At 37.7% G+C, this 15,745-nt stretch overlaps 2 protein-coding genes across 5 annotated transcripts in view; both read left to right on the top strand.

Annotated features, from left to right (window-relative positions):
- Positions 1 to 15,745, top strand: part of CPNE1 (copine 1) — a 46,018-nt gene that overhangs the window by 651 nt on the left and 29,622 nt on the right. For 2 of the 4 annotated variants that reach the window (XM_085302662.1, XM_085302661.1), the window contains exon 1: positions 2,189 to 2,259. The exons of 1 other annotated variant lie outside the window; for it this stretch is intronic. The gene's annotated coding sequence lies outside the window, so the exon portion shown is untranslated. Of the gene's footprint in view, positions 1 to 2,188; positions 2,260 to 15,745 lie in introns of those variants that run through there. One more of the 4 variants, XM_085302660.1, reaches the window with a different exon arrangement.
- RBM12 (RNA binding motif protein 12) lies at positions 2,216 to 11,277 on the top strand. Its single transcript, XM_085302658.1, has 2 exons — positions 2,216 to 2,259; positions 6,712 to 11,277. Exon 2 carries the CDS (start codon positions 6,734 to 6,736, stop codon positions 9,371 to 9,373), a length of 2,640 nt encoding a protein of 879 aa, XP_085158784.1. The 5' UTR covers positions 2,216 to 2,259; positions 6,712 to 6,733; the 3' UTR covers positions 9,374 to 11,277.

Consider the following 15,745-nt stretch of genomic DNA (forward strand, 5'->3'; position numbering starts at 1 on the left):
GGAAGCGGCGCGGGCCGGCGCGGCCGTGGGGGGCACCGGCGGCCACCTCTCGCCGAGCCCTGGGGCATGAAGCGGGGCGAGCGCTCTGCACCTCTCACGGAAGAGTATCCTAGCACCTGCGGCCTGTACCGCTGGGCGGGGATGCTCTTTAAATGCGAGTGAACTTGCCGTGCAGTAACCTACGATATTTTTCTACTAAATTTTCCTACTTAAAAAAAGTAGTTCCGTAAGCACAAGTTAGTTTTGAAGTGGGTCCCAGAAGTAAGGGTCTATCTGAACCTTCTTTCGAGGAAGCTCTTGGCCCTTGTTTCACTAGTCATTCTTGAACTTGTTCATTCTTGTCAAGTTTCCTTCCCCACTTCGATGTGCTGGGGTTAGGCAAGTAAATCAGGAGGTTGTTTCCTCGGTGGAGTCCTAAGGTTGTTTCGTCCGCTGCTTTATGTTCACTGGATGGTTGTTCTTCTGTGTAGTTAGTTGGATACTGTGGATATTTTTTTCTGTGAAGCTGTTGAGGTTTGGTGTCAGGGTTGTAAGGGAGCAGCTGTGCCATAGTCTGCTTACCTAGTTAATGTGCTCTTGAGCACCAGGTTGATTTGAGAGAATATATTTACCTACAAGGGTGACGTGTGGTGTTTTTTTTTTTCTTTAAAGATGAGAGAACGAGACTTCTTTACGTAAATAGATAATGATAATGATTGCTGGAAAAGTTAAACATGATAGAATGGAGTTTTGCACCTATTGTGAAGAATGCAGCTTGGTTTTGTGTATGCGGTGTTTTACCTTAGCGCATGTCATCTTAGGGCTCTGGAGATCTTCAGCTTGTTTTCAGTGTCATAAAAAGATGCATATGCAACTTTGTGGTTGCTGTACTGGAAATATCTTGAGTGATTTTTTTTTTCTCCTCAAATGGCTAGTTCCTTGTGCATGATAGATCTGTCTGCCTGTTAGAGCAGATACGTTTTCTTCTTCAGGTGATTATGTTCTCTTCTGCATCATAAAACACTGTCTGAAACCATGCCAGATACAAAAGTATGTAGCTGAAACCTACAAATATAGGATTTTTTTCTTAAAAGTCTGCTTAAAACTATATAGACTTCCTTCATTGAACACATTCACTGTTTTAATACAAGTTTGAAGGGCATAGTTGCATCTGTCTCATTTGCAAGTCTGCTGTTAATGTCCTGAAAGATCTGTGAATATCTGTTCATTTTAATCCTTTCTGTTAGGGAGTTTGTGGATATTTGCTAGTACTTCTTTCTGTAAGTTTACTTTGCTAATAATGCTTATAACTGAAAATTGTTTGGGCTGTGTGAAAAGGAAGCAGTTTGTTTTTACTGTGTTATTTTCTGGATAGCTCTCCAAAGAATCAGAATTTTAGTATAAGATGGTTTGCTAAGAAATGAAAGAAAAAGAGGTTTTCTATCCCTTCTTTAAATAAGAAATGCATATTCCTCCTTGAAATGTTTAGCTTTCTTGTTGAGTCATATTCCCAGGAAGATAGTTTTAATGCTSTCAAATGTGGGGGAAAAAATGGGTTTTGGATCAGGAGCTGGATTATAAGATGGCAGGTTACAAATGAAAAGATGTTACCTAAGCAAGGGATTCTTACTGTATGTTATTTAGAGGTGACGGCACAGAAATGTCACCTCTTCAGAAGGTTGATCGTATATGAAGTGCAACTAAGTTCCACCAGTTTGTATGATGCTTAAAAAATTGTTCATGTGCAGCTAGAGRTTTCTGATTTGTGGCTTATGGTGTTGTTTTGTTCAAGTAAGAAGATGAACAGTTGGAGGAAGGAATATGATTTSTACCAATTGATAGAGCAAGGGTTTGTTTAAAATCTAGGTTCTTAAACTGTCTTTGACAGATAGTGATTTGTTTAGCTATTGGAAATGGAAAAAAATGAAAGATGCTCTGAATGTTTCCTGATTCTTTTTCATATTCTTTTGGGAAGACGTATTCATGTCTTGAAACTACAGTAACTACAATGCAATTGTCAAAAAGTGATACAGATATCGAGTATTAGAAAATGCACTCTTATTCTTGTCATTGCTGTATGTTTCAGTGCCTTGTGGTGGTCTCAGGGTTGAACTTTCTATATAAACAGTTCTTTGTGGACTGTTACTGCTCTTGTGTTGCCTGCATTGATTTTTGCCTCCATTTATTCTTTATTGCAGTCTAAAAGTTGGTTTTAATTGGTTGCCCACAGGATTGGCTTGGCTTCTGCTACTTGTTAAGAAAAAACATCTGTCTTTACAGGTAAGAGACTTTGAATTGAAGATTTCTTTTTATGCATATTGAGTATATATTAAGAGAGATTTGAAGCTTTCAGAACCTCTGAATTAGTGTCAGAACAGCTGGGTCAAATAATCTATAGTTGTTCTTTTTACTTGACTCCCATTGATGATGGTGGTTCTGACCATGTTGTTCTTGTAAACAGATTTTTTTGCCAAACTGTTAGTTGTTTCATTAGCATGTGGTAGCCCTGAACAATCTCCCAGGTTTTTTTGCACAGGCTATAGATCTGTTTCTAACCATTGGTATATAAAAGTGTATAGTAGTTGGTTCTAATTAGGTTTGCTGCAGTTAGAGGATCAGATAGTTATCTCTGAGCTAATTTGAAGCTATCCTAATCTAACAGGTTAATTTTAGCTTTTTCAAAAAAGCCCYGCATTCTGCAGTTTTAGCAATTGCTAGACAGTCACAGCCCAGATGCTTTAAATTCCTCCTACAACACCAATGTTATTCCATTTTCTAGTCTTCATCCAAGAATTGCCAAATATGTTGTGTGCGTGTACTGTGTGGGTATTGTGGATTAACACTCCTTAAGGATTAGGCAGACTTCTAAACTTGTTCTAACTTGAGAGATGCATATGTCTTACAAGGCCAGTCCAGTGTTTTCTGTTTTATCATTTTATAGATATGACTCAGTTTCTGCTTATTTTACTGACCAATACATAGATTGAGGAGGCAATATTTTCCTTTAGTACTGTACACCCTTTTCTAATGTGATATCTACGTTTCTGAAGACATGATTATAGATGTGCTTTTAAGGTTTATTGAATTACTTGAACCAGACTGCTTGTTGGCAGGTCTTTTCCTTTGTGGTCTCAACTTGATAGAATGGATGATTTGGCTATAGTATAACTTTTGATTTTTATGCTTCCTGTCTCTTTTATATATATTTTTTAAATGTTTAAAATATCTGTTCATAGAGGGAAAAAGCCTGAGAACGTCTCAACAGCCCAACAAAAAGCCTTCAGTATATGCTTAATAGGGATTTGGCCTATTCTGTGTCTGCAGTTAATCCTGCCCCTGTGGATGCATATATATATACACATATATATACATACATACATATATATATATATATATATATGCATACACACACATACACACACATATATATATATATATCTTTAATAAATCAACACTGAAATATTTCAGCAGGCCATGCTTTTTCATTAGTTTGAAAATTTGTCTCCTAACGACCTTTTTTTAAAAAATCCGACTTGTGAGTGCTTATTTGTGTGAAACTTGTTTCTTTTATTGCACCATTTTTTTTCCCCCTCAAATCACAGAGGTAATACTCTGTTAAAGCACTGAAATCCTGGGTAACTCTGAACTAGTTTTGAGTTGACAGAGTATTTCTTGCCAAAATATTTGATGAGGTCTTTAAAATTCTTTTTCTTAATACCCTGCTACTGCTAGCTCTTKCTTAATATTAAGCACTTGATTAGAGTCATGCATGGAATTAGTTACGTTGAGGTCATTGTGGCCAGTTTTTCTGGCAATTGTATGCGTTAATTTAAGTGTCTAAACACTGATTATTTTTCTTTTTGGCCATAACAGTTTCCTGAGACCTAAATAGCATACTTAGAAATGCCAAGGGATGTTTTAAAGCTGTTTTGATAATGAAGCTTTGAATTAAGAGCAAGATTGAGATGGTTGCATTATCCCCAAAGTTGCCTAAATGTTCAAATGCTTGAATTCTTTCTTTCTTTTTCTTTTTTTCTTTTTTTTTTTTTTTTTTTTGTCTTAAGGGCTAGATTCACAGAATCATTAATAAGTGTGTTTACCTAGTAGGCTGTCAATTCTGATAAAGAATACTTACTCTAAACCAGTAAGTCTGAGTAGAAAGACCTTTCCAAGTTGCTTTTGTTTAACTAATGGCCCTGTCGGATTGTCATGCCTTTTGCGTTAACAAGGAAATGACTATGAAGAAGTAACCTCCCATTTAATAGAAGAAAGTTTTGCTTCAGGAGTAAGATGTTTTCAAAGTTTTTAAAACTCATTTCTTTTTATAACAGGCAATACAAAACATTTCAAAGCTTTTGAAATGACTCGTAACTCTCAAAGTGTAGATGCAGTAACAGGGGTGCTTTATGCCATTCGCTTGCTTCAGGATCATGTAATTTGAAAGCAATCCTGTAGCATAATGCAGCAAGTTTGTTTTGCAGTCCCCGTTTGTATGACTTTCTTAAAGTAAGCATTTTTAATTTTAGTTTCAGAGATTGATAGCAGTGTTAGGCAAGTTTAAAATAAAACTACAAGACCACTGAAAATAGCACAATTTTAAAACAATGCAAAAAGCTTTAAATGCTTTCTTAGCTGTATACATAACATAGCTATTTCTTCTTTTGTCATTTCTTTCTCATGTGGGCCATCTGTTTTGCTGCTGGAAAATGATAAGGTAGCAAACTTTGTTCTTAAGTTAAATGACRGTGTGATTAGAAGAGATAAATGGATTTTTGTTTTTGGTTTATTTTCCCCCAGATTATACCTTGCCAGGAGCAGGAAGTGGGAGACTTGCTCTCTAATAATAACTTAGCATATGTTCCCTTTCTGTTGTTGCCATTGTTGGTGAAATAGGAGGTTTTTTAGTGGTGTGCATGGCTAGATTTTSATATATATATATTTTTTTAAAAAGATGTTCTAGTAAGAAAGTAGGTATTCATTTACAGCAGCTAGAGCAGCATAGCTGACACTGTGCCTGTAGGCTTCTCTGCTAATTCCTTGAGGGAGAAGGCTCATCCACACTTACTAACTAAGTGTGAGCTAGTGCCATATAATATCCTAGCGTGTTTTTTGGCATGATTAGTGAATGGAAGGGATTAACTCTGGTTTATAGACAACAAAAAATACCTAAGTACCCAATTTAGTAATCTGAAGTTCCACCGTGCCAACAAAAGAATTGCTTCTTTTTTTCCTCATAAGTCATTACTACTGTTTTCATTAAGTACAGAATTCGGCCTTGTTATCACGTGGCTAAACTGTTGGACAGTGGCTTTACCTGGTAGTTTACAATATCTCTACTCTAAATTCCTTGGAAAACCTGAGCAGGCAAATGCAGCTGACTTGAGATTTGATTGTATGCTGGGCTATAATGCTTAAGTGAATGTGAAATGTTGTGAGATAGTTAATGATCATAGTTGGTCATGGTCTGTTGCCTCCTAGCATTGCATTGTGTCATCTGGTTCATCCTTGATTTCAAGTGCCTAATGAGTATGTTAACACCATGTACGGGTGGTAAGTGGGAGCCTCAAAGGTCTTTCATACAGATTTTTAGCTTTCTAAATACCAGTCAGTTCAGAAGCTTCAGGGAAGGAGTGGTTCAGGTGAAACAAGGTGCTGCTGCTGAGTGTTCAGAATAAAAGGCTGACTTCTGAATGGGTGAGCTGTGCTAGTATTAGGCTGCTTTCAGTCTTTCCTGAGGGTTGTCAAGAGTAAGTGAAGTTTTCTAAATTTGTATTTATCTTAATCTTCTGATGTAACCTCAGAGTCTTCTGTAGAATGTGTACGAAGTAACTTTTGTCAAGATCTAGCTGTTTGAAATTGATCTTAAGCTTTCACAAACCTCAGCTAACACAGAGGTAATTTACTTGTGCCAGAGATTGGAGGTGTGTTACTGGACAGAACATAGAGGCAAAGTATGATTTATAAAAACTAAGACATTCAAAATCCAAAGTATTAAAAACAAGGTATTTAGCTAGACTATGCCTAGATGTTTATCTAGTCCAGGAAAGGTCTATATCTAAAGTCACAAAATGTTTGGGGTTAGTTTATAACCGTTAATTAACTTTGCTGTCACCTCGACCTCTTGTCTTTGCTAGGAGAAAAATGTAAGCTCATTAAAATCTAAATGGCCCATGTCACTGTGTTTAGTGATTCATAGTGTTGCTAGTTGTGAGTAATGRGTTTCAGTTCAATTGCCTGTGTGTTGCCCATCTTTTCACCTGACATGTTAAAATCCCTTTCCAAATGAGAAACTGTTTATTGCCCATAGGTGTACAGAGTTTCTGGCAGTCACTTTGCCAGGTACAATGGATATCRTATCAATGTATGGTAACTGAAATTTATTTACTTAGCTGAAATACTCATTTTGCTTATGTTCCGTTAATTATAGAACTATTGATATAATAGTTCTGATTTTTGCTGTCCTTTTTGTACTGACACTTGTGGGTTTCGGTTTAACAGTTTATTTTGGAATTTGCAGTGCAAACCTTATACTAATTGTGTTGGTAAATGTTTAATACTTCAATCTGTATGAAGTAAGCAAACATGAATAAAGAACTTGGAATATAAACATGCTTAAACTTTGCAAGATGTTGTTAGGAATATGTAAACAAATATAGTAGATGGTGTCTGTAGGTAAATGCATGGTGTCATAATCAGTAGTCTGACATAGCCGTTGCCTTTTCTCATCTGCAGGTGTGTGTTGTTTCAGCGCAGCATGGCTGTGGTCATCCGCTTGCAAGGTCTCCCGATTGTGGCGGGGACCATGGACATTCGCCACTTCTTCTCTGGATTGACCATTCCTGATGGGGGCGTGCATATTGTAGGGGGTGAACTGGGTGAGGCTTTCATCGTTTTTGCCACTGATGAAGATGCGAGGCTTGGTATGATGCGCACAGGTGGTACAATTAAAGGGTCAAAAGTGACACTATTGCTGAGCAGTAAAACTGAAATGCAAAACATGATAGAACTCAGTCGTAGGCGTTTTGAAACTGCCAATCTAGATATGCCACCAGCAAATGCTAGCAGGTCGGGACCACCACCTAGTTCTGGAATGAGTGGAAGGGTAAACTTACCTACTACTGTACCTAACTTTAATAATCCTTCTCCTAGTGTAGTAACTGCTTCTACTACTGTGCATGAAAGCAATAAAAACATATCCACATTTTCTACTGCCAGTATGGGGACTGCACCTCCAAATCTTGGGAGTACCTTTGGTAGCCCAACATTTAGCTCAACTATACCTAGTACAGCATCCCCAATGAACACAGTACCTCCTCCACCAATCCCTCCTATCCCAGCCATGCCATCTTTGCCACCAATGCCTTCTATTCCCCCAATACCTGTTCCGCCTCCTGTACCCACGCTGCCTCCTGTTCCTCCAGTTCCCCCAATACCCCCTGTGCCTCCGGTGCCCCCAATGACACCTATACCTCCCATGTCAGGAATGCCTCCTTTGAATCCTCCACCAGTAGCACCTTTGCCCACTGGAATGAATGGGTCTGGAGCAGCAGTGAATATAAACAGCGGCTTGAATCCATTGTTTATGGGTCCCATGAATCCTGTAAATCCTATCCAGATGAATTCTCAAAGTAGTGTCAAACCACTTCCTATCAATCCTGATGACTTGTATGTCAGCGTTCATGGAATGCCCTTTTCTGCAACAGAATCCGATGTGAAGGACTTTTTCCTTGGGCTCCGTGTGGATGCAGTCCATATGCTGAAGGATCATGTAGGTCGAAATAATGGAAATGGACTAGTTAAGTTTTTTTCTCCTCAAGATACCTTTGAAGCACTGAAGCGAAACAGAATGCTGATGATTCAGCGCTATGTTGAAGTTAGTCCTGCAACAGAGAGACAGTGGGTGGCTGCTGGAGGCCATATAACTTTCAAGCAAACCATGGGTCCCTCTGGGCAATCACACCCTCCTCCACAGCCTCATTCTAGGTCCAAATCTCCTAGTGGACAGAAAAGGTCACGGTCAAGATCTCCCCATGAGCAGGGTTTCTGTGTCTATTTAAAAGGTCTTCCTTTTGAATCAGAGAACAAACATGTAATAGATTTTTTTAAAAAGCTGGATATAGTTGAAGACAGCATCTACATAGCTTATGGACCTAATGGGAAGGCAATTGGAGAGGGTTTTGTTGAGTTCAGGAATGAAGCTGATTACAAAGCAGCTTTGTGTCATCATAAGCAGTATATAGGGAATCGTTTTATTCAAGTTCATCCTATTACCAAAAAGGCAATGTTAGAGAAGATAGACATGATTCGTAAAAGATTGCAGAACTTCAACTATGACCAGAGAGAAATCATGTTGAATGCTGAGGGAGAACCAGGCTCACCTAAATTATGTGCGCATATATCTAATATTCCATACAATATAACAAAAATAGAAATCCTTCAGTTTCTGGAGGGACTGGCAGTAGAAGAAAACTCTGTGCAAATTCTTGTTGATAGCAATGGGCAAGGTTTAGGACAAGCGCTGGTTCAGTTTAAAGCTGAAGATGATGCTCGTAAGGCAGAGCGTTTGCACCGTAAAAAACTGAATGGAAGAGATGTTGTTTTACGTTTGATTACTGTAGAAGAAATGAGAGAAATTGAGAGAAACCCACCATCTCAAGGGAAAAAGCTACTGAAAATGCCAATGCAAGGGAATGCAGCTGTGCCGGGGGCACCGAGCGCTGGTGGGGATGAACATGCCTTCTTGGGGGGAAGTTCAAAAGATGCAAACAATGGTCCTCCGTTTAATTTTCCTGGTAACTTTAGTGCCTCTAACACATTTGGTCCCCCTCTACCGCCACCTGGAATAGGTGGCTTTGGTGATTCTAGACCAGGAATACCTTCAGTTGCAAGTAGCGGTTTACCTGGTGCAGCTATTGAGGTCCCAGGTTTTGCAGGTGGTCCTGGTAATTTGAGTGGACCGTCAGGTTTTGGAGGGGGCCCTCAGAATTTTGGTAATGGTCCTGGTAATTTAAGTGGACCCCCCAGTTTTGCTGGTGGCCCTCCAGGAATTGCAAGTGGTCTTGGACACTTAAGTGGACCTCCAGGGTTTGGACCTGGACCAGGAAATATACATATTAGTGGACCCCCAGGTTTTGGAACAGGATCTGGGAAGCCAGGACCAACGGTAATTAAAGTGCAAAATATGCCCTTTACTGTTTCGGTGGATGAAATTTTGGATTTCTTTTATGGTTACCAAGTGATCCCTGGTTCAGTGTGCTTAAAATACAATGAAAAAGGCATGCCCACAGGAGAAGCAATGGTTGCATTTGAGTCTCGTGATGAAGCAATGGCAGCTGTTGTTGATTTAAATGATAGGCCTATAGGCTCAAGAAAAGTAAAACTTGTTTTAGGGTAGCTGCTAATACGAAGTAGTTGTAGAATAGATACTCAATAGTGTTGTGATAAATGCATCCGGATTGGTTTTTATAGTATTTCCAGGATAGAACCTGTGGATTGTTTAAATTGTAAAACAGATTTGTTTTGATAAGACAGAGCACTGGGTTAGCCATTTATGTAAGAAACACTGCAAGGGTAGATGTGCAGTGGATTTCCCAGTACAAATGTGTGGAGAAGCTAGACAGATTCTTATTCACCATAGAAAAAGTTTGGTAAACTATACTGGACACAATGCTTATCAAGGAATCTAGATTGGTTTTATGTAGTTTTTGGATAAGGGAAATAGATGAAGTCAGTGAAGTTCTTTAGTGGGTGCTCTTGCAAGCCATTGTAAAATAGATAGTTATTTCTAGATTTGGTTAAAAGCTGGCTGAATTTGCTTTGTTTACAGGTCAAAGCTTTGTTTAAAGTTCTGATTTTACTCTGCAACTGAATGAATTCTCAGTGTACACAGATTAATTGTTTTGTGTATGTATCTTTATTTTTTTTCAAGATTCTCGCTGTATGAACAGTTGAATTATGCCCGTTGCTGATGTGTCTACCAAACTAATTCCTATAAGTATGAGCAGAATCGTTCTGTAAAATTCAAGCTGTTCTTTGTGGAATAACCTTTAGTTATTTATATATTGCAATTATAATTGTGCGGAATAAGACTTTTGCCACAAGTATAGCTAACCTCAAACATTATCATATGAGTTTTATAGTACACTTACAAAATATTTGCAGTAGAAGTAACAACTTGAAAATACTCATCATTGTTTAAGTAGCTTGATTTGTTAGGATTAAATGAATCAGTTGAGGTAGGATCTTTGACACTAGTTCATATTGATGTTGTATTTTTCATGTGTCTTTTGACTCCTTACATAGAATCTCTGTTAAGAGAACCAAAGTGGTGATTATTAGTAGAAGATTGGAGTCCAGCTAAAGTTTTAAATTAGTTTATGTATGAAATAAGCTTTTATCTTCAGCAACTCTGTTGTGGATTACTGCTATGGGTGAATTCAGAGATAAAATTTATTTTTCTCCAAAACTTGAAAATACTGAGTTTACTATATATTTTTGCAATAAACTTGTGCTGTTGTTTATTCAAAGTCTGTAAAGAGTTGCCATTTTCTTTGCTGTGCAGTAAAACCTTCCATGGAAAAACGGAATTGGAAAGGAAGTAATAACACAAGTGAAAAGTAGAACTCCGGTTCATCCTGGCTTGGCTTATGATAAATTTTAAGACTTGGGCATTGCCTGAAAAATCCTGCTATTCCCGGCAAATCATTGTACTTAAACATGGTAATCTTTAAACTGTTTTGTTTTTTGGACAAAGAAAAACAGTGCCTTTTGGTGTTGCATATCATGGAACACTGAAGTGTATGGTCAGGCAAAATTTAGAGGTGCAAGTGGCAACAGTTTTATTCATGTGGTGTGTAGGAGAGATTTGAAAACCTGTGCAGCGCTGCATCCTGAGAGGATTTCACAGTACAGGAATATTTGGAAGGATTGTATAAAGGTGTACTTCAATAAAGAGGCGGTCGCATTACACAGATGCTTCTGTAATTCATTAGCCTAATTTTGTTTTGACAGATTACTAGGTGGTCCCGACTTTGGAAAAGTAATGTGATTTGTATATACTGTTTAAAATTAAGCCTCCTGTTAATAAAACTGTCTGTCTCTGAAGCTTCATGTTATGCGTTTCAACAGTCTTTGGGAGTAATGTTCCAACAGCAGATCTTTGTTTCTTTTTTTTCTTTGAAAGTATTCTTCCTGATGTCAGAAAGATGTGTGACTAGGAGTCAAGCCTTTCAGTTTATTTTTAAATTTTGATCTTTGTTTTTTAAAACAACTTTTATTAAAATTTCATACTATATTGCAGTTATTATTTGGGTGCTTGTTTCTTCATGTTTTACATTAGAATAAAATTGCTGAAAAGGAAAACTTGGCTTCATTGTTCACAGAATTGATTTAAGATGTTAGCGTGTGTTGACTTGCAGCAACTGGTGATAACTGTTTTCGAGTTTAAATGGATCACAACAATGTGTGCCTTGTTGTGAAATGTAATTAATCTACAGGTATCTGGATTTAGATGCACGGTTCTGTTACTTTCTTTTGATTTCATGTGTATCTTGATCCTGTTGGTAATGGATACAGGGTTATTAGTGCTTGTGTTAGACACAGTATATGCTGCGAAACCTGTTTGTATGCCTGTTCCTTTGGACTTTCTCAAAAGCGCAGGTTTGTTTTGGAAATTTTTCATTTTCTGTTTTTTGATTTTCTATATGGTCTAAATATGTTTAAATGACTTTTTTTTTCCTCCCTCCTTTTGACTGTAAAACAATACAAAAAGCCTTTGGCATAGATAACGTTGACATGGATGGAATGCCTAAGTGGAGCTTTTGGGATAGGGAATGGGCTCTTCATCTTGCCAAGCAGCTGATAGTTTGTATGATGAATTAGTAAACATCTCTTGTCAAGAGTAGGCTTTTGGGAAAAATAGGAAGTTGTAGCATATTTGGAATTTAAGTATATACTCTAAAAACATGGTGGTTACTGTCCCAAGTACTTGATCTTTTAAAGCATATGTAGAGAAGAGTTCATTATCAAGTATTTCTTTAAAAAAATCAGTCATAGATTTTATATAGCAACTCACTTTTATGTTAGAAATAGCCTTAAACTGAATGTTCACATGATAACCATGAAGGATGCTGTTTGCCCCYGATAGTAACAGACTATATTGCTAGTTTTGATAAAAATTGTTCTGTTGCAGATGTTTATATTCATAAACAGCCTTAAAATAAGGRTTAGGACTTCTGATCTACTGTAAAACATATATAGCTGCCCTCTCTTGTACATCTCAAGGCTACTTGATAAAAAGAGGTAGCGATAGAAAGTCAGCCAGYTGACACTACTAGAATTCAGTTGCTTTGGCCTTGATGCTTTGAATGTCAGTAGTTGACATCCTGCCTAGTCTGGTGCTTTGGAACAATACAGAGTTTCTACAGTTTTGAGAAGTAGGTATTTCTGTTTGTATAACTGGCTAAGCTGATATTTTCTAGCAGTTCCTTAAGTGTTAGTGTCAAAGTATCACTTGTAAAAATAACAAGTGGTAAAGTGCTTTATTCGTGATGTCTGTTGAACACGTTTTTGTCATCTTATGCACAAAGTATGAAAAAAAAGAATTAGTCAACAGTAAACTTGCAGCTTACCTGAAAGGATTGTGACAGTTAGATGCAAGTGTGATATTAAATCTAAATTTATCAAGTTTTCAAGTGGTTACAAGTAAATGTCACAATCTACTRTGCTATTGAAAAGAAAATGATTCTTTTAAGTAACAGATGATATTAAGGGTAGTTCTTTATCCATGAACAGTTGTTGCCATGTTTAAATGAAGATTTGAGTGGTGTGAGGATTWGTAGGATATAAGAAAATTGGAGGATTTTTTAAAAACGTAATTATAAGTACTGTTCTTTGTATGGTATGAATGTTTTCCTTAAAAACCTATGCTCAGAATTTGTTGGAAATGCAGAGGAAGAAAGTGCAAAATAACAGTCCCAATGCCAGTTTGCACTGAATATCTTGCTTTTAAAGAACGTACGTATTGGCCTGTTGTGCTAGATCGTTCTGCCTGTGCTTAATARGTTGTCTATGAATGTCTTAGCATGTACGAAATGTTGAGCTTATTTTTCTGGGGCTGTTCCTATGCATGAGRGGAGTGTACTGTCTGGAAAACACTTTTTTTCTCAGTTACTGTAAGCACACAAATTGTGCGTTAACTATAAAATAATTTCAGTTTCTGTGTTTCGTTTTCTTTTCAGTCTCTTGAGGCAGTCTTTCCAGCACTGCTTTCAGCAGTGAGTGAAGTCAGCCCTCAAATTTTGTACTGATCAGTGTTTACCTCTGAACAATGTTGACTTTCTGGCCTGTGAAATTCAAAATGACTCTGTATTATGGACTTGGTTAAAGCCACTGTTTGGACCATGGACCACTGTTTGAGAGCAGCTGTTTTAGGATGATTATCCAAATATGTGGATTGGACCCTGAATCAAAGGATTACACTTCCTGTTTAATGCACAGTCTAGTGCAAGCAAAAATACCAGTTCCTGTGTTTAGTAGGATAACTACTTGTAAGGAAGCTGTTTTGAAACAGCACTTGGGATATCAGGAAATGTTTAGTCTGCATCTAAGAAGGATGTGTTAATTTGAGACATACACAGACTAGTCTGATCTCTTTACATGTTTTGAATTCCACACAGATCTTAAAAAGATTCTAAAGTTTGTTTCTGTAAGAGTTTTTCAGAAACTGTGACCTGGGTCTGAAAGGAGCATTGCTGGCTACATGCCTTCTTTGCCACTTTGCATGTTTGCTGATGCTCCCCTCTCTTCTGTGGGTGTATGTTTTCAGATGGTTTTGGAAAACATGAGCTAGAGTTTGTGTACAGAGTAAATGACTTGTCCTCTTGGTAGAAAAGGGAGTGAAACAGTGTCAGACGCTTCTGAAGGCAAGTATATTCAAGGGGGTTCTTCCTATCTGTTTTCAGTAGTGGAAACTTGATTGTAGTTAAAGGATGTGGCTTTCCYACAGAACGAAAATCTCTGTCTGTTGGTGGTGTTTGTGATTAAGGTTTGTGGCTGTGTAGTGAATCTGCATTCCTCTTTTCCTAGCCTATGATCAGGTAGGTATGCTGTAGCTTTTCTTCCTGCATAGATGGCTTTCTGACAGTAATTTTCTCAGGAGAGCTTTGCTACTGTGTGGAAAATTTGGATATTCTTTGTGCGGTGAGTGCTTCCCACCTTCCTGACTTGGATGTTTTAAGCTCATGAATATGAATATCAAATGTGGAGGAAAAAAAAAAAAACAGTTTTAAGGGTTTCTTTTCTGTTGTTCCAGACTGAATGCAGGTTTCAAGTGGATGTTTTAGTTGTGACTTCTTTTCACTCGGGAGCACTGACTCCCATGTAGTTCCTTTGTTGCGATTCTTGTTTTATGGATGTATTCACAGCAGGATGGTTTAGGAAAGAAGCAATCAGATGAGTTCTGACCTGAGTTCCTTCAGTGCTTCTGCAGAATCAAAGGTCACTTCTTTTTGGCTGTTTTTCTCTTATATGTTCTTGTGTGTAGAACCTCAAGTTCAGCTAGTCTTACCGATTGCTCCCCAAATATATTAAAGTAAGCTTTCAAAAATCAGTGAAGATACTTTTAATTTGAATCTGATTTCTATAAAATTAATTTCATAATTCTGTGTTTWCTTCTTTCAGACTAACTTCACTGTTTCCCACCACCACCTTTGTGGAGGTCTTGAAAGACTTACCAAATGAACTAGACTGTTTCCTATTCACTGGATAATAAATTGCTGCTAGGATAACTTTTGGAAATAGTGTGGGAGTGACCACCCTATTACTCCCTTAATACCTACCCGTATTTTCTTTGCCTACGCAGTGTACAGTTGGGGGAGTGCAATTTTCTTCTAAGTTTTAAAATGGAAAATTTAGAACTTGACATACTTGCACAGGGAAATTGGGAATTGTTCCTGCCTACAACTCTACTGGTTGGCATAGTCTGGCTTTCTGGACCTGTCACTGCCTCTGGAAGGCTGGCAACCTTTTGAAATCTTAATACTATAGTTAYGGTACATTTAACTAAACAATCTGTGGGAGAGCATCGCTCTGAATCTTGACCATTTTAAGGTAGGTCAAACTTTGAGCTAGCTATTTCATGGCTTTGAACAGTTTCACTTCAACTATTTCTCATTGCATCTACATACAAACAGATTCAGATATAATGTTGCTATGCTTGACAATAGAAAGCTAGTTGTCGCTTAGAAATGAAGGCACTTTTTGGAGGAAAATAGTAGTATATTTGGAACCTAMACTACTTCAAGAATGTGCTTAGGTAATTTTGATCAAGTGCCCCCTTAATGTTAAATTGATAGGATTGTTTCATTTATGGAATAAGACTCTAAGCATCTGTGTAGCACCTGCTTGTTCAGTTACCGTTTTGCTGTGATGGTATTTGCTAGAACGTGCTCCATTACTCAGGCATTTACAAAACTGCTGTTTTGAGCAATATAACCAAAGCGTTGTCACGTGATTTCACAGGAAGACAGACACAGAATGTGGAAGGTCCGTGCTTGTTTGAACAGGATGCTTAACATGAAAATAAATATTTGCTTATTCTGTTTCATTATTATGCAAACGTTTCTAATAAAATGACAGTTTCTATAAATCCCATGTTCTTGAGGAAAGTTAAGTGTAACCAGCTATGGAAGTTAAGCAGCTGATAACAGTACGATTGGGTACTGACTGTCCATTGATTGAATACTAGGGAAAACCCCCTTTTTTTAAG

The sequence above is a fragment of the Rhea americana genome, unplaced genomic scaffold (assembly GCF_003343005.1).
Source record: "Rhea americana isolate MKP2758 unplaced genomic scaffold, rheAme1 scaffold_190, whole genome shotgun sequence".
NCBI lineage: Eukaryota > Metazoa > Chordata > Aves > Rheiformes > Rheidae > Rhea > Rhea americana.